The sequence below is a fragment of the Papio anubis genome, chromosome 13 (assembly GCF_008728515.1).
Source record: "Papio anubis isolate 15944 chromosome 13, Panubis1.0, whole genome shotgun sequence".
NCBI classification, from domain to species: domain Eukaryota; kingdom Metazoa; phylum Chordata; class Mammalia; order Primates; family Cercopithecidae; genus Papio; species Papio anubis.
The window spans coordinates 47,950,420-47,975,988 of record NC_044988.1 but is presented as its reverse complement, the minus strand read 5'-3'; the positions used below and the strand labels follow the sequence as shown (position 1 = coordinate 47,975,988).

At 40.9% G+C, this 25,569-nt stretch overlaps 1 protein-coding gene across 3 annotated transcripts in view; it reads right to left on the bottom strand.

Annotated features, from left to right (window-relative positions):
• ADAMTSL1 (ADAMTS like 1) overlaps nucleotides 1-25,569 on the bottom strand; it is a 952,161-nt gene that overhangs the window by 73,020 nt on the left and 853,572 nt on the right. For all 3 annotated transcript variants that reach the window (XM_021927825.2, XM_021927824.2, XM_021927826.2), the window contains 2 exons: nucleotides 20,197-20,324; nucleotides 3,869-3,997 (listed from right to left, as the gene is read on the bottom strand). In XM_021927825.2, the coding sequence (XP_021783517.2) occupies nucleotides 3,869-3,997; nucleotides 20,197-20,324 (257 nt within the window). The remainder of the gene's footprint in view (nucleotides 1-3,868; nucleotides 3,998-20,196; nucleotides 20,325-25,569) is intronic.

Here is a 25,569-nt window from a genome sequence, read left to right as displayed (position 1 = left end):
CCTTCAAATGCTTCCTTTGTTTTTAGGAGAAAAACCTAAACTGTACCATAATCTATGAGAACATGTAAGATCTAGCCCCTGCCTACCCATACCTCTGCAGCCTCATATGCTACTTTCTTCTTTGCTCTTGATATTATAGCCACACCACCAGCCAGGTTTTAATTCTTTAAATGCAGCATGCTCTTTCTACCTCAGGCCCTTTGCACATTCTGTTCCTATTTACTGAAACACTGCTTCTTCCCCTGATCCTTTATCGCCGACTCAGTTTTCTGACCTCTTCAGAGAAGGAATAGAGAACAAGCATGGGAGTAATACAGTCAATTAGGTCATTTTTCAAGAAAAAACCTATCATACTCATTGCCTAATGCTGTTGATGCTTCAGGACTGGGAAGAATGTGTGAGGCTGTACTTTATAAGCTGAAAGCACATGTATACAAAAAGTTGTTTAATGAAAAATTGCTAACAATTCAAACATGTGAGTCAGTCTAGGTAAATTACATAATATTCTTAACATAGGCTATTATATAGCCATTAAAATTATGCTTATGATACAGACAAATGTTTATTACTGAGAGGAAATAAAGCAGGACAAAAGGGAATGATTAAGGAAATATAATAAAATGTCAGCTGTGGTTGAGTTTGGAGAGAACGACTTTGAACCAGCTGTTTTCTTTCCTTTTTGGCCTCCTGAATTTTTCTGTGTTTTCTAAAATTTCTTTAGTACTTTAATATTTTATAATAAGAAAACAACAACTGTATCTGAATATCACATTGTATTATCATTACGTATTTCATAACTTTTCTCCTTCCCAGACTGTGAGCTTCCTGAAAATTGTATCTTGTTTATCTGTGGCTCCTTGGATTCAGGAGAAATCTGATCTAAGTTGGATTAAATATTCCATAAAAAACTGCCAAATGAATAACATGAATGAATTTGACATAAAATACTTCTTTAAGGAGGCCCTGATGGAGTCCCACTTCCCTGTCTATTATCAGAGTCTGGGTGGCAAATTCTCAAGCTAGAGTATTAGCTACTGGCGGTGTTATTGGTGCTCAGAGAATCCCACCTAACCAATCAGGAGGTCACTAAGCTGCCTGACTAGGAATGGGATAGAGATGTCCAAGAGTAAGGAAAGAGCCATAAGAGCCACTTACAGCAGCAAAGTAAAAGCAGTCCTCTGCCATTTGGCATTTAGCATTATAGCTGTCAGTATTTTAACTGGAGACTAAGCTCACAGATGATTTCCTTGTCCAGCTAATTTACTGTGTAATTAAAAGCAGGCTCTTTCCCACCTACTTTGAATGAGTATCTTGTTTAACAAAAGGAATAATGACAAATATACAAATATTTATTTTAGTTAATCAGCATTAATACAGATGGTTTGATGGGTAAAAACAAAAATAAAGACTGCAATGCCACAGCCAGGGAAAACTAGGTATAACCACCTAGGTTCTCACTATAAGGTTATCAAGTGAGCCTCTGGATGAAGTCCCAGAGAGAGGGCCCTAGGCGACACGGAAGAGTGACCAAAGCTTGTTTTAATGTCGTAGGCTCCCCAATGTAAATGCTTCCTCAACCAGATTCTGGTTCTCTCAATCTCCTTTAAATGCCCATTTCCTTGTTTTGCTGCCCTTTCCTCCCCTATTTTTTTTTTTTTTTGAGACAGAGTCTTGCTCTATTGCCCAGGCTGGAGTGCAGTGGTTCGATCTCAGCTCACTGCAAACTCTGCTCCTAGGTTCAAGTGACTCTCCTGCCTCAGCCTCCTGAGTAGCTGGGATTACAGGCACTTGCCACCACACCTGGCTAATTTTTGTATTTGGTAGAGATGGGGTTTCATCATGTTGGCCAGGATGGTCTCGAACTCCTGACCTCAGGTGATCCACCCACCTCGGCCCGCCAAAGTGCTGTGATTACATGTGTGAGTCCCCGCACCTGGCCCCTCCCCTATTCTTTTACTCCTACCAGTTCCACCTCTCAAGAAGATACACAACATGATCCATCATATCACCAGTGTTTCCTCACCAAAGCATGTGTCCATAGTGATCAGGTGTGTGTTGGAGGGTGATGGTTCTGCAGAAAGGGCCCTACTGGCACCACCATTAATCCCTGCAGAGAGGGGTAGCTCATTCATGCCAGTCCCTGTCAGGGGTTTTGTCTTACTATCTATCTAGGAGTACAGGGACTGAAGGGACTTGGTTCTAGATTTCACTGATGAGGCTGGAAGGGAAGCATCACAAAGGCCATGAGACACTTTACAAAGGCGAAGCTAATGCACATTTACAAAGATAGATTTACATTTCAGATATCCTAATTTTTTTTTGAGACAGGGTTCTCGCTCTGTCACCCAGGCTGGAGTGCTGTGGCATGCCTATGGCTCACTGCAGCCTTGACCTCTGGGCTCAAACGATCCTCCCATCTCAGCCTCCCTAGTAGCTGAGACTACAGGCATGCGCCATCACACCTGGCTAATTTTTGTATTTTTTGTAGAGACAAGGTTTTGCCATGTTGCCTCGGCTGGTCTTCAACTCCAGGGCTCAAGTGATCTGCCCACCTCAGCTTCCCAAAGTGCTGGGATTACAGGTGTGAGCCACCAGGTCTGGCCATATTTCAGATATCCTAAAGCTATCAGAATATTTCAGAGACAATCAGACTTGGCTATTATTTGGAAACAGTAAGTCCTAGGTTAAGATATTCCTCCTACTTACTCTAAAATGGATTTTCTGGTCTTATAAGTAACAAAGTGAGGTAAACCTTCAGATGATGAAGATCTAAGATGAAGAAACCACCAAAGCATGGGGTGCCACGGCCTGTCTACTCTGCCCATAGGGTATGATCGGGGAACGTGGGTTTGGCGTGGCCATGCCACTGTGTGGTATGTCTGATGAGGACAGCAATCAGAACACTAGCTGTCCAATGGCACAAGAACCATTCATTTCTTCATCCCGTTGTGGCAGTGAAACCCCTAGGGTACACATCACAAATGAGTGGTCTACAGGAAGGGAAAAATAGTAGCTGGGCCTCATCTGCTATATGTAGGTGTTTTCTGTCTTTTAATTGAAGGTAAATATTTTTATACACAGCATATTACCACCCCCTGTTGTCTACTACTCCTTGCTTCCCTGTGCCTTCGTGGTCCCCACTGGCCTCTGAGTATGCAAGGCCCACCTGAGGGCAATGCCTTTATCAGAATTCCACTGGCTATCTTCTTTAATAACTCCTGCCCACTTCTGATCCGAGCAAGCTCCAGGCTGCTATTGGCCTTACCTCTTGCTGTCTTTCTCATATCCATCCAGTCCTTACCTTCCCATTCCCACTGCCCTGAGTTCAGGCTTCCATGACCTCTCCTCTAAATGACAGTGATGGGTCTTACCTGGCCTTTCTGTCCTAGTATTTCCCTTTTTCAATCCATTCTCTTCAATGCTTTGCTTTTGGAAGCATGGCTCTTTAACGTCACTTCCCACCTGCATTTCTGCACTCTGGGCTCCACCCAGACTAAAGCTCACACTGTTCTCTCTACAGCCTAGAGAATTTTCTACTTCCATGAATTTATCACTCTCCTTTGTCCACTTGGAACTTCTTGCCCCCATCTTTGCATGTTCACATTCTATCTGTATGGAAGGCTAAGATTAAAGAAAAACATACACATAAAAAGATCAATTTTACCTACCTGTCCCAGTCAGAATTAATCTTTCCTCTTCTAAATTTCTGCAGCGCTTTCTACTTTCAGAGGGACTGAGGTTCATGCTTTGGCTTTCCTACTAGCACTATATCCCTGAGAGTAAAATTTGCGTCTAATTTGTCTTTGTATCCCCAACCTAGCACAGGGCTCCATTAACATGTGAACAAATACATACACAAATTTCTCACCTGCAACCTGGCAGTTAATTGTCACATTCACTCCCTGCACTGTTTTGATGGTGCTTCCTATATCGACTGTGACTGCAGGCTTCTCTGTGTTGATCACGGTCATTCGTGACGTTTTCACTAGTGGCTTTCCTGAAGATAAGAGAGAATATGAGATGTTACTCGGTGGTGACTGTGGAAATTGGGGCATTCCTTTGAAATGTGGGCTAACCACCAATGCATGGCTGGTCTATCCAGACTTTTGCAAATAACTATGTTTTCTCTTGAAAAATTGTAAGTGCACAGTATAAAAGCATCTACCTACCTACCTACCATAGTGTTGTCAGTAAAAGACCAAGGATTGAAGAGTTTGAAGATAGAGCATGTTATACAAATTGAGATGATTTATGCATTCTAATCATTAAATTAACAAATAACCTTCGACATCATGTTTTACAGGGCCTTTTTTTAAAATTAAATTTTTTTACTTTAAGATAATTGTAGATTCACATGCACTTATAAGAAGTAATAGAGAGCGCTGGGTGCAGTGGCTCATGCCTGTAGTCCCAGCACTTTGGGAGGCTGAGGTGGGTGGATTACTTGAGGCCAGGAGTTTGAGACTAGCTTGGCCAACATGGTGAAACTCCATCTCTACTAAAAATACAAAAATTAACCAGGTGTGGTGGCATGCAACTGTAATCCCAGCTACTCAGGAGGCTGAGGCATAAGAATTGCTTGAACATGGGAGGTAGAAGTTGTAATGAGCCGAGATCACACCACTGCACTCCAGCCTGGGTGACAGGGTGAGACTCTGTCTCAAAAAAGAAATGATACAGAAGACAAATACTGCATTATCTCACTTATATGTAGAATCTAAAGAACTTGATCTCATAGAAGTAGAGAGTAGCACAGTGGTTACCAGAGACTGGGGAAGGGAGTGGGGAGAGGAAGATAGGGAGATATTGGTCAAGAGGCACAAAATTATAGTTACATAGGAGGCATAAGTTCTAGTATTATATTACACAGTAGGGTGACTATGTGTGTTTCAAAATATCTAGGAGAAAGGATTTTGAATGTCCTGACCACAAAGAAATGATAAATGTAAGAAGTGATGGATATGCTAAATATCCTGATTTGATTTTTATACAATGTATACATGTATCCAAAAGAATCAGACTGTTCCCCATAAATATGTAAATTTTTTTTTTTTTTTTTTTTTGTTTTTTTTTTTTATTTTGGTTTTTTTTTTTTTTCCTCTGTGGGGGTTGTGTTTTGTAGTGCTTGTTCACTGCAAGCTCTGCCTCCCGGGTTTATGCCATTCTCCTGCCTCAGCCTCCCGAGTAGCTAGGACCACAGGCGCCCGCCACCTCGCCCGGCTAGTTTTTTGGATTTTTTAGTAGAAATGGGGTTTCACCGTGTTAGCCAGGATGGTCTCGATCTCCTGACCTCGTGATCCGCCCGTCTCGGCCTCCCAAAGTGCTGGGATTACAGGCTTGAGCCACCGCGCCCGGCCAATATGTAAAATTATTATGTGTCAATGAAAAAATTTTGAAAAGCATGATCCATAAAAAGAAAAGTTTGTCTTTCTGTGCCTGCCTTATTTCACTTAACATAATAACCTCCAGGTTCATCCATGTTGCTGCAAATAACAGGATTTCTTTTTTTTCTCTCTCTCTTTTTTTTTTGAGACAGGGATGGTCTTGCTTTGGCATCCAGGCTAGAGGGCAGTGGTGTGATCTTGGCTCACTGCAGCCTCTGCCTCCCAAGTTCAAATGATCCTTCCACCTCAGCCTCCTGGGTAGCTGAAAGTACAGGTGTGTGCCATCACACCTGGATAGAATTTTTTTTTGGTATTATTATTATTTTTTTTTGTAGATACAGGGTTTTCCAATGTTGCCCAGGCTAGTTTCAAACTCCTGGGCTCAAGCAATCCACCCACCTCAGTCTTTCGAAGTGCTGGAATTACAGGCATGAGCCACCACACCTGGCCTCATTCTTTTTTTTATGGTGGAAAAGTATTCCACTGTACATATATACCACATTTCCTTTATCTATTCATCTGTTGATGGACACTTAAGCTGATTCTATATCTTAGATATTGTGAATAGTGCTGCAGTAAATATTGGAGTGCAGATATCGCTTTGATTACTGTTTTCATTTCCTTTGCATATATACCCAGGAGTAGGATTGCTAGATCATATGGAAGTTCTAGTTTTAATTTTTTGAGGAACATCTACACTGTTTTCTATAATGGCTATACTAATTTACATTCCCATTAACAGTATAAGAATTCCCTCTTCTCCACATCAGCACCAGTATTTGCTTTTTTTTTTTTTTTTTTTTTTTTTGGTCTTTTTGATAGTATCCATTCTAATAGGGGTAAGGTGATATCCCATTTTGGTTTTGGTTTACATTTCTCTGAAGATTAGTGAGGTTGAGCATTTTTCATATGCCTGTTGGTCATCTGTATGTCTTCTTTTGAGAAATGTCTATTCAGGTCTTTTGCCCTTATTAATTAACTAATTAAGTTCAAGGGCACAAGTGCAGGGTTGTTACATAGGTAACCTTGTGTCATGGGGGTTTGTTGTACAGATTATTTTGTCAGTCAGGTATTAAACCTAGTAGTCAATAGTTATTTTTCCTGATCCTCTCCCTCCTCCTGCCCTCCACCAGGCCCCAGCATCTGTTGTTTTCCTCTGTGTGTCCATGTGTTCTCATCATTTAGCTCCCAGTTATAGGTGACAACATGCAGTATTTGGTTTTCTGTTCCTGCATTAGTTTGCTAAGGATAATGGCCTCCGGCTCCATCCATGTTCCTACAAAGAATTTGATCTTGTTCTTTTTTATCTTTTGTCCATTTTTGAAAATTAATTTTTTGTTGTTGTTGAGTTGTTGGAGTTCCTTACATATTCTGAATATTAATCCCTTGCCAGATAAAGAGGTTGCAAATATTTTATCTCATTCTGTAGACTGTCTTTGTGTTCTGTTGATTGTTTTCTTTGCTGTGCAGAAGCTTTTCAGTTTGATGTAACCAACAAGGACACAACAACAAAAAGGAAGCTACAGGGTAAGATCCCTGAAGAACATGTATATACAAATTCTTAACAATATACTAGCAAACCAAATTCAACAGCACATTAAAAAGGCTGAGGCAGAAGAATCACTTGAACCCGAGAGGCAGAGGTTGCAGCAAGCTGAGATTGTGCCACTGCACGCCAGCCTGGCGCCAGAGTGAGACTCCATCTCAAAAAAAAAATAAAAATAAAAATAAAAAGAATACATAGCTGGAAGCATCACACTCACTACCAAATTTTAAAATATACTATAAAGCTACAGTAACCAGCACAGCATGATATTGCCATAAAAATAGACACATAAACCCATGGAACAGAATAAAGAACACAGAAATGAATCCACATACTTACAGCCAACTCATTTTCAACAAAACTGCCAAGAACACAGAACAGAGAAAGGACAGTCTCCTCAATAAATGGTGCTGGGAAAACTGAAGCTAGACCCCTAGTTCTTACCACATAAAAATTAAAAATGGATCAAAGATTTAAATGTAAGACTCAAAATGATAAAACTACTAGGAAAACACATAGAGGAAACACTTCATGATATTAGTCTGGGCAGCAATTTTTTGGAAAAGATCCCAAAAACATAGGCAACAAAAGCAAAAATGGGATTATGTTTTTGATATCAAGTTTAAGAACTATTTACTTAGATCTAGATCCTGATGATTTTTCCTATTTTTTTCCTAAATGTTTTATAGTTTTACATTTTATATTTAAGTCTGTGATACATTTTGAGTTAATTTTTAGGTAAGATGTGAGAGGTCACATTTAGATAGGAGGTCAAAGCCCATTTATTTTTTGACTATGGATGTCTAATTGCTCTCTCACCGCTTCTTGAATAGGTTATCTTTTCTACATTGAATTGCTTTTGCACTTTTGTCAAAATTAGTTGGACACAGTTGTGTAGATCTGTTTCTGAGGTCTCTATTCTCTATTCTGTTCCACTGATTTATGTGTCTGTCCCTCTACCAGTACCACACAGTCTTATTTATTGTAGCTATATAATTAATTCTGAAATTAGGTTCGCTGATTTCTCCTGCTTCTTGGCTATTCTAGTTCCTTTGCTTTTTCATATACATTTTAGAATAATCTTCTCTACATGTATAAAATATTAGTAAGATTATGATAAGAATTAAACACGTATATTAGGAAAGAAATGACATCGTGACTTTGTTGTGTTTTCCAATCCATGAACATTGTATGTATGTCTATTTATCTTCTTTAATTTAGATCTTCTTTAATTTCTTTCATCAGAGTTTTGTTGTTTCTGAGATACAAGTCCTGTTATATTTTGTTACATTAACCTAATTATTTTGGTTTTCTTTTGATTGTCTATATAGACAATCATTTCATCTGCAAATAGGGACAAGTTGTATTTCTTTGTTTCCAGTCTCTATGCCTTTTATTTCCTTTTCTTACATAACTGCACTGGGTAGAATTTCTAGCACTACAATGAATAAGGGTAGTGAAGGTGGTTTTTTTCATGATGTCTAGGTTTCAATTGAAACCTGTATATTTTTCTAGTTATGAGACTTTGGATCTTATTTAAACCTTCTGTTTTAGCTGCTTTCTATAAAATCACTCAGGTATGGGAGCAGGGACATGCCTCCTTGTTACTACCCAGTGGAGGTTAAGTCCAAGTTGTCCACTTGGCCTCTTCTGTTACCCAAGTGGGGGGCTCCTCATTACTGCTGGGCAGGAGTGGGAGTTCTGGATCCCCACATAGTCCCCACTACACAGCTGTGGGAGAAGCCTCCTCACCTTGGGCAGGTGGTACAAGTCCTCACTCTCCAGGGGACCTCCTCTTCACCATCCCAGTGGGGAGGGAAATGTGGGCACTGCAGGGTGAAGGTGGAACTCCAGGCTCCCCATGTGGTCTCCACATTATGCTCTGGTAGGTGTAATGAATGAGGACTGAAAATCTCTGATACTCCCCTCCATGAGGGTTGGGGGGCACCTCATTTGAGGCTGGCTGCGGGGGAATCTAGGCTTCATGCTCAGCCTTTGCTGGTGTAGGTAGTGGTGGACGCAGTGTTTTCGGTGGCATTTGGTAGCCTAGAGTAGAATTTGCTAAAGGTTTTCTGTCTTGCTATGATTCCCCTTTCCTGGGCCTTTGGTTAGAGAGAAGGCTTCTAGGCTTCTAGCTGGTGTTTTTTGTTTTGTTTTTTTTTTTTTGGTACTCATTGGTGTTTACCAGTAGCCAGCTTCTTGAGCTCCAAGTTTGTGATTTATGAGGCAAAAAGAAAACCCAACAAATTTACAGTTTGATTTCCAAGGTCTTTGGTCAGTTGGCTTTCTTCCCTTTACTTTTCAGTCTCCTTATGTGTGTTTTATATATAATGTACAGGACCTTTAGTGGTACTTAGCAGTAAGAATAGGGAATAGTATAACTATGCCATCTTCCCAGAAGTCGAAGTCCTGTGTACATTGTGTTTTCATAGGCCTTTATCAGCTGGAAATAAAATATAGCACTTTGTGCACATGACTACAAAATACAATGAAAAGACTCATTCATCGAACACCTTGGGGAAACAGGGTCCACATGAGATCATATTCATATAACCAAAGCTTAACCTTTGGTAAGTGGATTTAATTTTGTTTTAACCATTTTATAGGCAGGATATTCTACAATTACATTCACTCTTCTCTGCTTTCATTAAATGTGAAGAAAACCTTAATTCAGAAATGCCCTTTGGAGTCTTATACTTGCTTTTTATATTTTTTGTTTTCTCCTGTATCTATTTATCCTGTATTCCTGTTTGTACCATCCCACAGCCTCATAATAGAAGCTATCCCTCTTTATTCTTTGCCATTTTATTTGCCTTCTAGGCATAGGTAATTAAGCTCATCAAAACTGTGTTCAAGGGCAGAAACTTGAATAATGTTCTGAGAAGCTCACCTTGGAATGCATGCATAGGCTCTATTTTGACTGTTCAGGGGACTTTTTCCTTATACCACTCATATTCCATACATTTGAGATTATGTATCATATGATGAGTGATTTAGTACTATAATGATTGTTGAGCATAGTAAATGCATGGCCACAGTGGGAGGAAGCAGTTGGAATGATATTGAATTAGCACTGGTATAAATGACCTCACCTCCCTACTCAGAGTTAGAGCTACTCAGCTCTGACTCCAAATCTACCCTACATCTTACCAGCATCTCTGTTGCTATGATCTAATGCTACTATAATCTCTGGATGGACTACTATACAGCCTAACTGGTCTTCTGGCTTTCACTCTTCCTTTACTACAGTTTTATGGCAGCCAGAGTGATCTTGCTAAAACATGAATCAAACCATGCAACTTTTCTGCTTAAACTTTCCAGTCCCTTTTCAGTACAATTAAAACAAAATTTGAAGCTCTTTTTCTTTTCTTTTTTTGTTTTTGAGACCGAGTCTCACTCTTGTTGCCCAGGCTGGAGTGCAATGGTGGGATCTCAGTTCACTGCAACCTCTGCCTCCTGGGTTCAAGTAATTCTCCTGCTTCAGTCTCCTGAGTAGCTGGGATTAGAGGCATGCACCACCACAACCAGCTAATTTTGTATTTTTAATAGAGACGGGGTTTCACTATGTTGGTCAGGCTGGTCTCAAACTCCTGACCTCAGGTGATCCACCTGCTTTGGCCTCCCAAAGTGCTAGGATTACAGGTGTGAGCCACCATGCCTGGCCTCAAGCTCCTTTTCGTGAACAGCCATCCGCTGTACATTAAGACCCAGTGGTCTACATCACCTACCTCACTTAGCCCACACTCCCCATCAATCACAGTGCACCAGCACACTGGTCTTCCTTTCCTCCAACCTGGCCATTCCCCGTCCCTGACATCTTCCACCGACAGACTTCTGCATGGCTCTCTTTTGGTCATTCAGATCTCTGTGCAAATAACACCTCCTAGTGAGGCCTTTTCTAACCACTCCATAGAAAGCATGCATCCCTGTGTGTGGCACGGGAGTGAAGAGATGTATACTTTAGATGGAGGCAACTTTACTTTTTTCATAAGCACTAGAACTAGCAGAATTTATCTTCTATATTTGTGTATCTCCCCCCAGCCCCTGCTAGTCCATTATGTAATTTTGATAACATCAGAGATCACATCTGTCTTGTTCTCTTCTTTATTTCTATCACCTAGGCCTGGCACCTAGTAGATTCTCAATAAATATCTGTTAAATGAAAATCTGTGTTTATATGGTGTGCTATGTGCATTACCTGGATTTTTTGCATAACAACCCTGAGAGGCAGAAACAACAGTACTATCTTTTACATACACAAAGAACTCAGACTCAGAAAGGCCCCATGGTTTGTCCAAGGCAACCGAATAGCAAGTTATAAGGCTGAACTGGAGCCCAGGTCTTTGACCTAAAGTCTGGTGCTTGTGATAGGTAATCCCAAGTCTTTGTCTGTGGACTGGCTGCCTCAGAATCCCCAGGGCACTTGTTTAAAATATAATCTATCCTGCTATAAGACAAGAGTTGCTCTATTGTGTTATAAAAACAACTGTGCCAATGGGGAAAATGAGGTTAGGGACCGGAGGGCTTTAGAGTCACAATTACCAAGTTATTTTTCCTACAGGAATTTTAATAATAAAGGTGTTTTTTTATAGCTGCAAGTGTATAGCTATAAAATTCAAATGTCACTGAATTAACTCCAGCCCTTAATTAATTATATTGAGCTTTTGCTGGAAAGTAAAGGCCTTTTTTTCTCGCCAGGAGAAGCACTGTTGTTACACAGGCTACTTCTTATACATTCTTATTACTTTCATGATCCATTGTTAAGACAAAGCACAAAGTTATCCAACTATTTATAATCAATAGAGATTTATAATGAAAATAATGTTTCTTAATCAACTGACCCTCTTAGACCTATTAGAAAAATGTTAGCATATATTTTGAGTCCCACTTCAGAACTACTAAATCTGAATCTCAGATGACAAGGTAGAAGCTGTAATCTCTATTTGTAACAAGTTCCTAGGTGATTCTGCTATGCAGGCAGGTTTGATATTCAATACGTTGTACTCTTTTAGTTTTTCTTTAACTGGTTCCTCTTATTCCTGGTGAGAGATATCTTTTGAGATACCACTTGATCTCTATTAGATTTTTTTCAAGCTGGAGCTGCTATTTTAGTGACCAACTTAAAAAAATCAGCATAAGCCTACTTTAGATGACCTGGTTGATCACCTACTAATTGATTACTGCTGTGTGATGACTGCCATGTAATTGCCAATACCTATGTTTGTGGACATGATTACAATCACATTGATATTAACTAGTACTAGTTTAACCATAGAAGTTAACTAAGGAGAATAGAACAAAGATGCAGAGAAGGAGTGAAATGATAAATTATACATTTGTGTTAAGATAACAAAAGCCACAGCATGCTGTACCAAAAGGGCTTTCAGAATAGGAAAAACAGAAAAAGGTGCTGAGAGCTAAATCATCATCACTAAGCCCTCAGCAGCATGAGCCGCGCCTCAGCAGTCAGTCCTATGCATGCTTTGTGAACAGCCATTTAGTTTTAGCAAGTCAGCATCAGCTCACAGATTAGTGTTAATGTATAGAAATTGATAGGGTTTACATTCTTTCATTTAATCTGTAAATGTATTTGTGTTGTAGCTGAATGAGAGCCATACAAACAGAAGGAGATTACGCTCAGTTTTATATCTGTATAAATTTAAGAAAAAATAAGGAAACAGAAATAAAGGCAAGCGTTTCAATTAATCACGCACAATATGAGAAATGAAGCCCCTCCAAGATAGTCAGACACAGAAACAGAAGCATTACGAGAATCACTTTTGCATGGTTCCTTCAGACCTCACTGTACTCACAGCACAGCTTTTGGATTATAGTTCCTGTTAGAAGTGATGTAACAGAGGAAACAGAGCCTCACTAGTAAAGGAGGGCAGCTCTTATACAAAAGGCGAGCCTGACATATGGCTAAAACTTGCACGTCAGCATCCAAGGATGTGAAGGCCATTGAGGAAGGAGCATGGCCTTGTGATGCCTTTAAAAACAGAGGTGTTCAGCAAACCAGGAACCATCTTGATCCTGAAGGATGAGGACCTCTGGAGAGACAGGCAGGGACAGACGGGTAACCCCTGGAACCCCTGGAAACCCATTCCTGCACATAGTCTGGGCTCTGGTTCAGGTCTCTCTCCTATGTGATTTGGGGTAAAATCAAAATTCAGTGGGAAAAAATCTGAACATACGTGTTTGAAAAATATCTTTGGCCTAATATAAAGGTGATTGAGAGAGAAGCCAGAGGAGATGGAAAGTTTGTTTTTTGAATGAAGCCAAGAGTAGAAAGCATTGTAAGTACTGTTTACTCAGGGCTGAATCCCAGGCCTCTGCTAATAGAAACTTTGTTTAAAATGTCATGCTGCCTTCCATTTTAGAAGCCATGGCAGAGAATGACTTGCTATCAGCCAAACCCTTTTCCTCTTCTTCCTGTGCACACAGCTAGATAATTTTCCAGCCTTTTTGCGGTTAGGTGTGAGCATGGAACTGAGTTCTAGCAGATGGAACATGAACAGACGTGAAGTGTGCCACTTCTTGGCCCAAAATACAAAAACTCTCTTGTGCAATTCTTTTAGACTTTATGTGAGCAAGAAATAAACTATCATATTTTAGCCATCATATATTTATAGGTTTGTATTTTTGTAACAGTTAGTAAGTGCCATTTAACCCAGGCTTAATGAGTATTTGTTGACTCTTTGAATGGGTGAATCCAATGGGTCTTCCTTCCATTCCTCTAACATTGTAAGTCACAAATATACTTGAAAATAATTTCCCCTAGTCTTAGCTATCAACAATGAGTTGTACTTCAAGGACATAGATTCTCTGTTTGGCTAAGGCAGTTTAGGCTAGGAAGTGTGCATGTGTGTTCATTCTCAGGGAGAAGAGAGACTTGTGGAAGATAACTAGAAATGGGGCAACAGCAGACACAAGGGCCGCAGGCTGGGCAGATTTGGCAGGTTTGGAGATGACATGAGAGCTTCAGAAAGGGCCCACAAACAGCAAATAGGTTTGAGATCCTGAAGCCAAATGTAATGACTGATAGAGTTTTCCTGGAGTACTGTGCAGACACGGATTCTGAGTTACATTCATAAGGGCCGAAGAGCAAAAATACACGATGAGCTAGTGATGCCTGCATTGGGCAGGAGCAGGAGAAGGGGCTGCCTACAGGTTAGGTGTCCCGACCTCATCTCTGCATAGTGTAGCTGAGTACCCCTAGGCAAGTTATTTAATCTCTGTGCCTCAGTTTTCTACTTCTACAGTGTCTGAGAGGAGTAAGTAAATGGATGCATGCAGAGCTGTGAGAACAATGGCTTTGCACAGCAGGAAGTTTGAATAAATGCTGGCTATCACCAGCACTATCTCTGCTATAACACAATGAAATAATCTGTATAACAAATCCCTGTGACATGAGTTTACCTGTATAAAAAACCTGGACATGCACCCCCCGAACCTAGAAGTTAAAAAAAGGTAAAGAACTTTTTGGTAATAGTTACATAACTATATGTTTGCTAAATAAATCTCTAAATTGCACATTCACAAAGAATTTTATGATACGTAAATTATATCTCAATAAAGGTAAAAAATAGTTTTAACCTAATTTTGCCTGTTTTTGTTTAGAGTCAACAATGTGACTACTAATTAATTGCCTTGCATAAAAGATGAGAAGGAATTAGAACTGTTATGCCTTTGAAACTCTGCTTAGTTGGCATGCCTTCAGCATAAATATTACAGGGCCCTTAGCACTTGAGGAAGTAGGTAGGGCTTAGACTGCCTTTTCCCAGACATTCCCAGGCTGCATGGCGTCCTTCTCATATCCTTGTTTCTATTACCATTCTCTTTCAATATTTAGATATTTTTTGCCAATGTCGGTGGGTCAGGTGGGTCAGGTTGCTCAGGTTACTACCATTACCTCTTCTAATTATTTAATTGATGTTGATGGTTTCTACGTAGAATAAGGCCGGAAGTGGTTCTGCCACAAATTCTTTGCATGTTCCACTGCAAGAGTCCTAGCCAAGGGACCCCATACTTAGTACAGCCATGTGATGCTGCAGCCTCTCTAGAAACCACTAACGAAGGATGTGGTATATCCCACCACCTGTCCAACCACCATCCTTCCTGCGTTCCATTGAACAGATGTTGGAATTGCTTTTTTGAGATTGAGATGTGCCAACTTGAACCACTTGTACTTTCTTTTTTATTTCCTCTAGTCAACTGGGGAGCTGAGTGAGATTCTCCTGCTATACTCTCATCAGTTTTAAGTTCTATAAAAGTTTGAGGTCTTTCATGGGCATGCTCTACATTTGTACTTACTGAGAAAAACTTAAGGGCCTTAGCTATTCAGTATTCTAACAGATTTTGAAATCTCCTTGATGTCAGCTTAGATCAGTCAATGGCTATTACCATGTGGCCCAGAGAACACAGTCAAACCTGTCCACCTTTCCTTTTTTTTTTTTTTTTTCTGAGATGGAGTTTTCCTCTTGTTGCCCAGGCTGGAGTGCAGTGGCATGGTCTTGGCTCACTGCAACCTCTGTCTTCTGGGTTCAAGCGATTCTCCTGCCTCAGCCTTCCGAGTAGCTGGGATTACAGGTGCTTGCCACCATGCCCGGCTAATATTTATATTTTTAGCAGAGATGGGGTTTCGCCATGTTGGCCAGGCTGGTCTCAAACTCCTGACTTCAGGTGATCTGCTCGCCTCAGCCTCCCAAAGTGCTGGGATTACAGGCATGAGTCACTGCACCTGGACCACCTTTCCTTTTGATCTAGTGCATGGGAGTAAATCTTCCTTTGTTAGCCTTTGCGTTGGTGACAAGGTCCTCTGTGAGTCTAACTCTTTATGAAGTAAAACCCTCCTTTGTTAATAGAGCTGCTGGGTGAAAAATTCAGAAATGCCAATTTGAAGTGACTTACATTATGATAAGCTTACACAATTGCTCGTCTTTTATTGTAACTACTAAATCATGATGGGGAGGGACAGAGGAAGAAGAATTTCAAAAAACTGCCTTTTATTTTTATTTTCCCAGTGAGGTTTCTGTGATCTCTTTATTAGACACAATGTGTATCAGCTATTCAACTCATAAAGAGCAAAAAAACATGCCAGGAAAGGAGAAATATTTTCTGTCTCTCCCTTCCTGTGAAAACGTCAGATGAGCTCATCTGTGTCCTCTCCTTTCAATGAAAAATACACTCATCCCTCAGCCCTCATTTTATTCTCATTTCCCATTGATGATGTCAGGCAGGCCTTACAGTATCTCTTTTGTGATCTTATAAAATCAATAACAACCAAAAACGTTTCCCTCTTGTCGATGACCTCACCAATGGTCTATACCTGAAGAGGCCCTTATCTGCATTGGTAAGTACAGCTAAACTCCACGGATCCAGACTGAAGCAATTTACCAGGAAACTACTTCCTTTCCTTCAAAACCTTGCCTAGGCCATTCAGATTTGGGAGATTTCTGAGCAAGATGGCTGAGTGCTGAATTTAACAGGCCAAGATGATTCTCCAATCTCTGTGTTTATGTCTGTACACATCAGAGACTCTCCTTTACCTAGCCCTGTTTATTCCTGAACACAAATTAATACTTCAAAGTGTTAGGTGTGTGACATTTTGGTGACATTCCTATAATCCCCTCCCTGCAATCCTCCCCTCCTAAGCTACTTTCATCTACACCCGGAGCAGTGAAACAGGCATCCAGTTAAGTGCATTCAGAAAGAGGAATTTTGTGCCATTCGGTCTAAATGGCTGTGAGTTCCCTGGGCTGTTCCAGGGAGGTAGGGAGGGAAACACTGGCCATCTCCATGCTGAGAGACACTTGCAAGGTACTCCCAAATCCCTGAGACTTAAAGATAAAATCAACACATAATGGAAGATTTTAGAGAGGAGCAAAAGGCACAAAAGACAGTATTTTACAGGCCAGACATGGCAGAGCAAGGAAGATTTGACTGTATTCTATGTCTAAAACTAAATGGTGTTTACATGTTCAAAGAAAACTTGTGTACAGAATAAGAAATAGAACTGAAATGGATCTCAGAGGCAGAATTGGCAAGACACTGGATCCAGGGGATGGGGCAAACTCAATGTCAGGCATCTTGCTGTGGGCCAGGGAGAGCCCATCAGGCCTCTCTCTCTGTGGCCTGTGTGAAATATTCATCACAAGTCACCTCCCTTGCTCTGAATCCAGGTGCCCCAAGTACTTTCCAGATGGCTATCCTAGCTTCCCTAGCTGACACTGAGACATTGAGAGAGCTGCTCTACAAAGGGTTTGTGAGCATTCTGGTCCCTGAAAAGGAGTCTCTCCCACTGTAAACATAAGTTGGCCTTTGTTGTATGTATTATTCTCTCAATAATAATAATAGCTAACAAATATTGAGTGGCTGCTATGTGCCAGCCACAATTACAAACATTTTTTATGAATGATTGCATTTAATCTCCATGAGAACTGAGTCAGGTACTGTTATTAGGTACTGTCATTTTCCAGATGAAGAAATTGAGTCAGTAAGTATAAAGACGTTGCACAAGGTTACACTTAGGAAGTGACAGAGCCAGGACACAGACCTAGACCCCAAGGCTCTGGAGCCCGTGATTTTAACTGCCATGCTATGCCTGCTTTTGTGAATCATGAACAAATTTCCCTGCATCTGGTCAATGTAGGCACACTGGCAAGACACAAGTCCATACTTTCCTTATAAAATCATGGGGACACGTGATTATCTTGAGGCTCAAAGTCTTTTTTTTCCCTCTTTGGCCTACATTTATACTGAAGTCCAGGAAAACCCCCCTGCAGTTTCCATAACAACACAGTAGTGCAGAGATTCACCATGAGGATGTGACAGCAAGTGAACTGAATCAGTTTCTAAGTTCATACTTGAAAAATATCAGTGAAGACTCATACTGAAAGATACATGGAAGCAGAGTTGGGATAATGGTTTGCACATCTTAGAACTGTTTTCAGGTTGTTTCATTCTAGAAGAGCTAGAAAAAGAAAGGAGGCTTACATTTATTGCGTGTGAACGATGTGCCTGGCATTGGGTTAAGTGCTTTTTCACACATGCAATCTTACTTAACCTCACAACAATCCTGTAAAATAATGTTAATTTTTACAGATGAGAACAGAGACTCAATGAGGTTATATACTTTGGCCAAGATCACATAGCTAATAAGCAGTATAACTGGTAATCAAACTTAGAAATGCCTGATACTCATTCACCCCCACCCCTCCAATTTAAGTTATGTTCAGATTATACCTTATAACTACTAAGCAGGATCTCCATGCATGCATTTGAAGTAAATTGTTATTATCTCCCAATTCTAGATAGCCAGTTATCCATCGCTTGCCTTCACTTCTCTGTAAGCATCAGGGAGCACGAAATGCAGGTTTTATTTGTTGCTCACAACAGGAGCTGGTGAACCACCTAACACTGTGAGTGCAGACATTGGCACAGGTGTGGATGATAAGCTCAGGTAAGGGTGCAAATGCAGTCATAAGGCAATGCACATTTTGAGCCTTTATTTTTAGAGGGACTGCTTGCTAGATTTTCCAGCAGACCTAAACAAACCCTGGCAGCTAAGGTGTAAGGATGCAGCTCCCTATGCCCTGGGTGTGGTGTCTGTAGTCATACTTCACCAGGCAGCCCCTCTCCTCCCCTTCCTTGGTGCCTCTTTGGCCGCTGTCTCTCTTCCCCGGCTTTGAACTTGTTGGCAGCCTCCAATAACCCCTCTTCAAAGAGCTGAAGGCAAGCCTGATGTTACAATTGCCTTGCTTAATTCCAGACAGGTTTCTATTAGTCGTATTAAACTCGGGTGAACAAAGGGTATTTAGTCTGTGATAGAGCTGAACTGTATCTAGATTAATATAAACAAGAGAATTAATCCTGTAAGAGCCACTATCTGCGAGCAACTGGAAAGATGTCAGCGGTGCCCTTGCTAAAGCAGGTTGGAAGGTGGATAGCAGAAGAGATTTAACAAGATTGGTGCTGAGCATCTGGAGTCTGTATAAAGAGGGGAATAAAGATTGCAACTGGAATACATTAGAAGAAAAGCAAATGTTTTATTCACAAAAAATAGGCATTAATAATATCAGTCTTTAATCCGGCCCAGGGCTCCTTAACTTGCCTTCTTCATTGTTGACTTTGATCTTCCCCGCAAAGCTGCCTGCTAAGGGTCCCTTCCCAGACCCGCCTGAAGTCATGGGGGCATACATACTGTTGCTAAACAGATATGCAAGGGGGTAGCATGTGTGACTGGAGTACAGTGTGACAACATAATCCCGGCAGGGACAGATGAAGTCAGTGTGGGGTGATGTTGGCTTTTCTAGCATCTACTGAATCATCTGATGAGAGTAGCAATTGAAAAGAATAAATACAAACACATGCAACACAGCCACAAAGACTGGATGGCCCAGATCTGAGAGGAAGGATCCTATTTTCTCAGATCAGTGGGAAAGCAGGGAGAACAATTAGCTGGGAGTTAGGCGACTCCAGTTCCCTTCTTCCCCTGCCACTAGCGGAGCAGCTGTGTGACCTCGGGTTGCCTGGCCTCTGAGAAACAAGGGCCCTGGTCCAGCTGGTATCTAAGTTCTCTTTCAGTTTCAAAGGCATGGGTTTGTCCTATGCAAAGAGGTTTTATAAAAGCTCTACATGTCTTTTACTACAAGACCACAACTTTGGGAGACATTGTACTCTGAGTTGCAATGTTCTTAAGTCACCATGTGCAGAATGTATAGTCTAACCTCAATGGATAAAGGGGAAGTGTTGGCAGTGCGTTAGAGCAAGAGGTTGAAATAAAGCAGAATCAGAGAGAAGTTCTGGGGAACACTCCTGCTTCAAGCCATGACCACAGAATTCCAATTACTTAAGGGTTGTAGTCTTTCTTGCAACAGGTGGAACAAGGAGATGACAGGATCCAAAAGAGTCTTCAATGATCATAATTCACAATTCATGTTCCAACATGCTACTTATTTGCACACATCACCTTTGCTCACATTATTCCTTCTGCATGAAATATCCCTGTCTCTTATCAAAATTCCACTCACTGCAACTCTAAGACCTCCTGGCGGGAATGTACTGTCCTTGCATACTATTTGGTTATCAGTTATAGCACTTCATTCTACCTCATACTACACTGCCATTGTAATTATAGATTACAGACTCCCTGAAGATGGAATCTCAGTCTCCTTTATCTATGCATCTCTGGGCCCGTTTGACACACTGTAGGCACTCATTTAATAAAAGTTTATGAAATGAACAGAACAGGGATTTTCGGGTTACCTGCTAATGTGACGGCAATGGAGACAGAATCGTATCCCAAGGCATTGGTGGCATTGCAAGTGTAGAAACCCACATCTGCTTCCACTGGTGCCAAGATCTGTAAGGAATCATCTGGCTGTAGAAGAATCCTGGAGCAACAGAAAAGAAATATAGACCTGGTCAAGTCAGTTGACTCCTTTTTGGCATTCAATATTGGTAAGGCAGGAAGGAACCTCAGGATGTATGCAGAACCCTGTTTTAACAACAGAGACAAACCAGCTACAAGGACAATCAAGAACCTGGGCTCTCTTGCCTCTTTGATTAATGTGACTGTGGTAGTGATCTCAAATAAGGAGGTTTCTCATTGCTTTTGCAGCCTGTGGATTACTTGATCTAAATGCTACCAGCTGGACCAGACAACATATGTGCACCAAATACATATAACACACACAGATGTCTAGGGGGAGGGGGGATGCTAGAACAAATGGCACAGATAGATTTGGGGAAGGCTCATTAAGGAAAAAGCAAAGTTACAAAGAGAAGTGGAGCTTGGTTGGATGATTGAAAGAACGTAGGGCTTCCAGAGATGAAGAAAGATATCTTGGGCAGACACTGTGTCTCATGCCTGTAATCCCAGCACTTTGGGAGGCTGAGGCAGGCAAATCACCTGAGGCCAGGAGTTCAAGACCAGCCTGGCCAACATGGCAAAGCTCCATCTCTACTAAAACTACAAAAAAATAAAATTATCTGGGCATGGGGGTATATGCCTATAATCCCAGCTACTTGGGAGGCTGAGGTGAGAGAATCACTTGAACATGGGGGGCAGAGGTTGTAGTGAGCTGAACTTGCCCCACTGTACTCTAGCTTGGGACACAGAGCATGACTCTGTCTCAAAACAAACAAACAAAAAACAAACAACCAGACAGACATCTGTTCAGGTTTGCAGGTAGGAGAGAAAAAGCCAAGAATTGCATACTGATGAGAGGATCTTACACATATATTTGAAGGAAATTCTATGTGTCACAGCCCCAGTGTAGTCATATATACATCTATTGTCTTTATTTAGTTATAAATATTATAAGGCACAAAACCTAGGTTTTTTTTTTTTTTTTTTTTTTGAGACACGGTCTTGCTCTGTCACCCAGGAGTGCAGAGGCACAAACACAGCTCACTGCAGTCTTGAACTCCTGGGTCCAAGCAGTCCTCCCACCTCTGCCTCCTGTGTAGCTGAGACCACAGGCATGCACTACCATTCCCAGCTAATTTTTAAATTTTGTGTAGAGATAGGGTCTTGCCAAGTTGCCCAGGCTGTCTTGAACTCCTGGGTTCATATGATCCTCTTCAGGTCTTATTTATTGCTTTTATTTTCCCCACTGCTACAGGGGACTCTCTGTAGAGTAGGTTCCCAGTAGAAAAAGTCAAAACTTGCCCTTCAAGGTCATGGAGAGAAAATTCCAGAATAATCAGAGTCTACTTTAGACTTTTTTTTTTTTTAATCTGAAAAGACTTAAAAGAATCAAACTGTGAGTGCCTACAGTGAGCTTCAAACCCACTCCATCCAAGTCTGCTTTTTCTCTTCTAGATTTATGTCATTTCTAGAAAGTACATGTAACATCATGCCAGCTTAATTAATAATGATGACTTGAACCTGATGTCTTGGTGACTTAGTGAGGCTGGCTGATAACTGGAATGTGTATGTGGAGGAGGGAATCTAGAAGGGTTGGGGGAACAGTGGAGAAGCTCAGAGATCCGGTGCCTAGACCTGGCAGGTGCTTTAGGTTGACAGTTCATTTGACAGCAAAGAAATGGCTCAACAGCCAGTTTTGGGGATCCTGAAGCCAGTCATTTCTAGCTTTGTGATTTTTTAACCTCCCTAGTTTCAAAAGCTTCAAAAAAACTGTTCACCCAATATTATGCTAGCATCCATCCCTAGGAGGTAAGCAGTTAATAGGGGTTGTTTTTCAAGAAAGTGAGAGGGTGGGGAAACAGAAAGGTCGGGAGAACCCATAAGACTCTGTGGTAAGATTAAGCCTGGAAGTCAGATCTGCTCCAGCAACACTCTCCCACTATACAATTCTTTCCTCACTATTTCCCTTGCCGGGTCTCTCCAGGCTCTATGATATTTGCAGTTCAGCACCACTTCTAATCAGCTGTCAATTATTCTGAGGTGGGTGACAGTCTGGCAGTGAATGAGATCTCCTCAGCTCGGCTTTTAGCCTTGGGCCTACTGCATTGCTTATTCTTACCTCCTTTACTGTCAGAGGAAAGGCAGGAAGTAGAAGTAAGGCTTCCATCAATCAATCAAGTTATATATGGGCAGCTCTAGTAAAATGGGGAATGAAATAGATACCTTAGTTAAAGGGAAGTTTCTGGATGATTTGTGCTTGATTTAGTGCTATTCCAGACCATCACCACTATTATTGGAGACACTCAAGTTTTGTGGCATTGAACTAGAGCTGAAACATTGTGAGGGATGAAAGGAAGCCTCTGAGAGCTTGTGATATAGCTCATCCACCCATTCATTCCCTGAGAGATTGTGTTATAGCTTATCTACCCATTCATTCACTCATCCATCAAACATTAGGTGCTTTTTTCTCAAACAATTACATGCTAGTTTATTTCAAAGAAGCTATTAAGAGAAAGATGACTATACACTTTACTTATCTTCGGCAAACCATACAATATTTCAGATCATCGTATGACTGTTTCCTGAAGGAATCTTACAAGACGCAACATAATGTAATATCATTGCTAAGTCTCTTCAGGTGTTCAAGCTGTTTTAGATTAGAAAATTAAAAATCAACTTTATGATTTAAATCTTTATGATGTCCCAGGAATATTTATGCTTTCACAAAAATTCTAAATCATAATAAAAGTAGGCTTAGTCAAGTTTCAATAGAACTGAGAATGATGGAACTCAGTAGATCATTATTCAATTTTACCACATGGCAAAGGTAGAAATTAAAATATGCTAAGTTCCCAAATCCATTAGGGTAGTTGGCTCCCTGACACTGGAAACATCTCTCTTGTCCCTGCAGAAAAGGGTTCTTGGACACTCACAGCAGGAGGCTAGAAGATAGTTCTTCTGAACTTTGTTTTGGTCCTACTCTGATTTAAGTAATGGCCATTGGCAAATCTCTTCACCTTCTTCTATTTCCGTTTACCAACTTCTAAAACCCAATTGAAGTACGTTTTCATGCTCATCAGAGGGAATTGTTAAACTGGGGTATATAATGAATTTCTAGATCCTCTTTTGGTATTTCCGATAACTCTTTTCTTGGTAATGCTGTACACTCTGAATGGCAAATTAACTGTGAGGGAGGAGGAGGGATGAGGAAATTGTGAGGAAGGAGTGAGAGGGACACATGATATTGGCCAGTTTCCCCCAGGCAACTTATTAGATCTCTATATTAGAATCTTTTTTTTTTTTTTTTTTGCATACAACTACCGCACCTGTCTGATTTCAGGCAGAGGATGTAACCCTCTCCTACCCTGGCCCATTTATTTTTACGTGGGGGTTAGTTTTTGTAGTTATACCGGTTTCTCCAGGCACTGAGTAAGCCACCATGCTTTCTGCCCATGTCTGAAGCCTGGAAAAGAATTCCTACAAGGCTGGTGAAAGTAAGGGAGGTGATCCGTCACAGAGGGCACAGAGTTTTAAGGATTTGAACTAGAACAGGAATAGCGGCAATGGAAAGGGTGACGTGTAGATCATGAGATTTAACATTTGTATAGTCTACTATTCCATAAACAATGTATACAAAGATAGAGACACTGTAGTATTCACTTTCATAAAAACAGTCTTAAATATTGTCTTAAGACAAAATCTACATGGGAGAAAGCCTGAATTTCTCACTTATTGTGTATACTTACAAAAGTGACTTATATTTATAAAATGGAACTGTCTAGCTCAAGGGTACATAGTTATTTGGGGGCAGAGTCAGGATTTGAAGTAGAATTTCTTGTTTTTGGTCCAGCACTTTTTTCCCCCACCCTATAATTCCTTTGGGACCACCATAAGACTTAATTGTTTAGTCATGCTTTCTTCTTGTAATTAGAAAGCTGCCCACGGTGTGTTCTTTGTACATTTGGCCCATTTGGATGTTATTTCCCTTTCTCTTATAATGCACTAAGGCATAAGTCCTTTCAGGGATAGGGGAGGATTTCACTCCTATTATTATACATACAATACACCCATAAAATTGGTAGATGAAGGCTTGAAGGCTGCCACTAGGCGGAGCAGTAGTTCCGGAAGGGGGTCCCACGCAGGGCTCTCTGGGAAGCACCACCAGGCAAAGGAAAGGGCTTGCTGCAGAGACGGAGGCTTGCTTCAGTTTACCTAGCCTGGCAACTAGAGAGAAAGATTCCTGGAAAAAAATATTTTCTTCGTATTTCAGGAGTCTACTCTATTAATTTAGCTCAATTTGCTGGTAGCTTATTTCTGTCAGCTTATATTTAGTTTCCAAATTTGATAGGCTTGCTTTAGAATAAGCAGTCAGAGACACATAGGGCTGCTTTCCAAACAAAACCAATAGGATTCCTTTGGAGCTGTTTTGGAATTTATGGAATCAGAGGATGTGGGGACATAGAATGGGTACAATTAAGACCTACACAGCAAGTGGTAATTTGGTCATGATAGGTATATCAATACTCCCTGCCTTCCTCCCAGACCTGTACCCCACTTCCTTTTCAGTTTTCTAGCCTAAAACTTACTACTTTACTTATTTGACCCTATTTTTAGCCAGAAAATGAAGAAGCAGTTTTGTTTTTCTGGGGGCCTTCATTTGTAAGCTTCTATGTGACAATACGCCTTCGCAAGCATCCTACAAATTAAGGACCAGCTGAGAGGGTGCAAGAAATTGTTTTTGTACACAAGTAAAAATCCTTGTCATGCATGAGAATAAGATATGGACAACATGCTCACAGGCCGTTTTGACCAAGTATAATCTCTTTCAGGCTAAATCATCTCCTCTGTGCTTAAGAGCTCTTATTTGAAATAAAGGCAACTCCGGGTATATAAAGGAAAAGTCTCTAGAAGTTCTGTGAGTAGGCTGGCATCATGGGGTCCTCTGGATCTTTGGCTGAACTGTAAACACCACTGTCTTGTGTGAACCTACTTCTCAAATTGATCTCCACGCCCAGCTATGAGGAGCTGCCTTGTGGAGGGGAAGACTTCCCAAATTGGAGCCAATAGACTCGCACTCCAGTCTAGAGTCACGTGGTGGTCTTGGGCAAGTCATTCGATTGTGTGAGGCTTTAAGTTTCTTCTATAAATTCAGGTTAATACTGACCTCAAGAGTGTTCTTGTGAAGATCTCATAGAAGAGTATATAAACTCATTCTTACTGTTTTCCAAGTAAAAGGTCTCAGTTTAAACACCAGATAAAGCTAATAA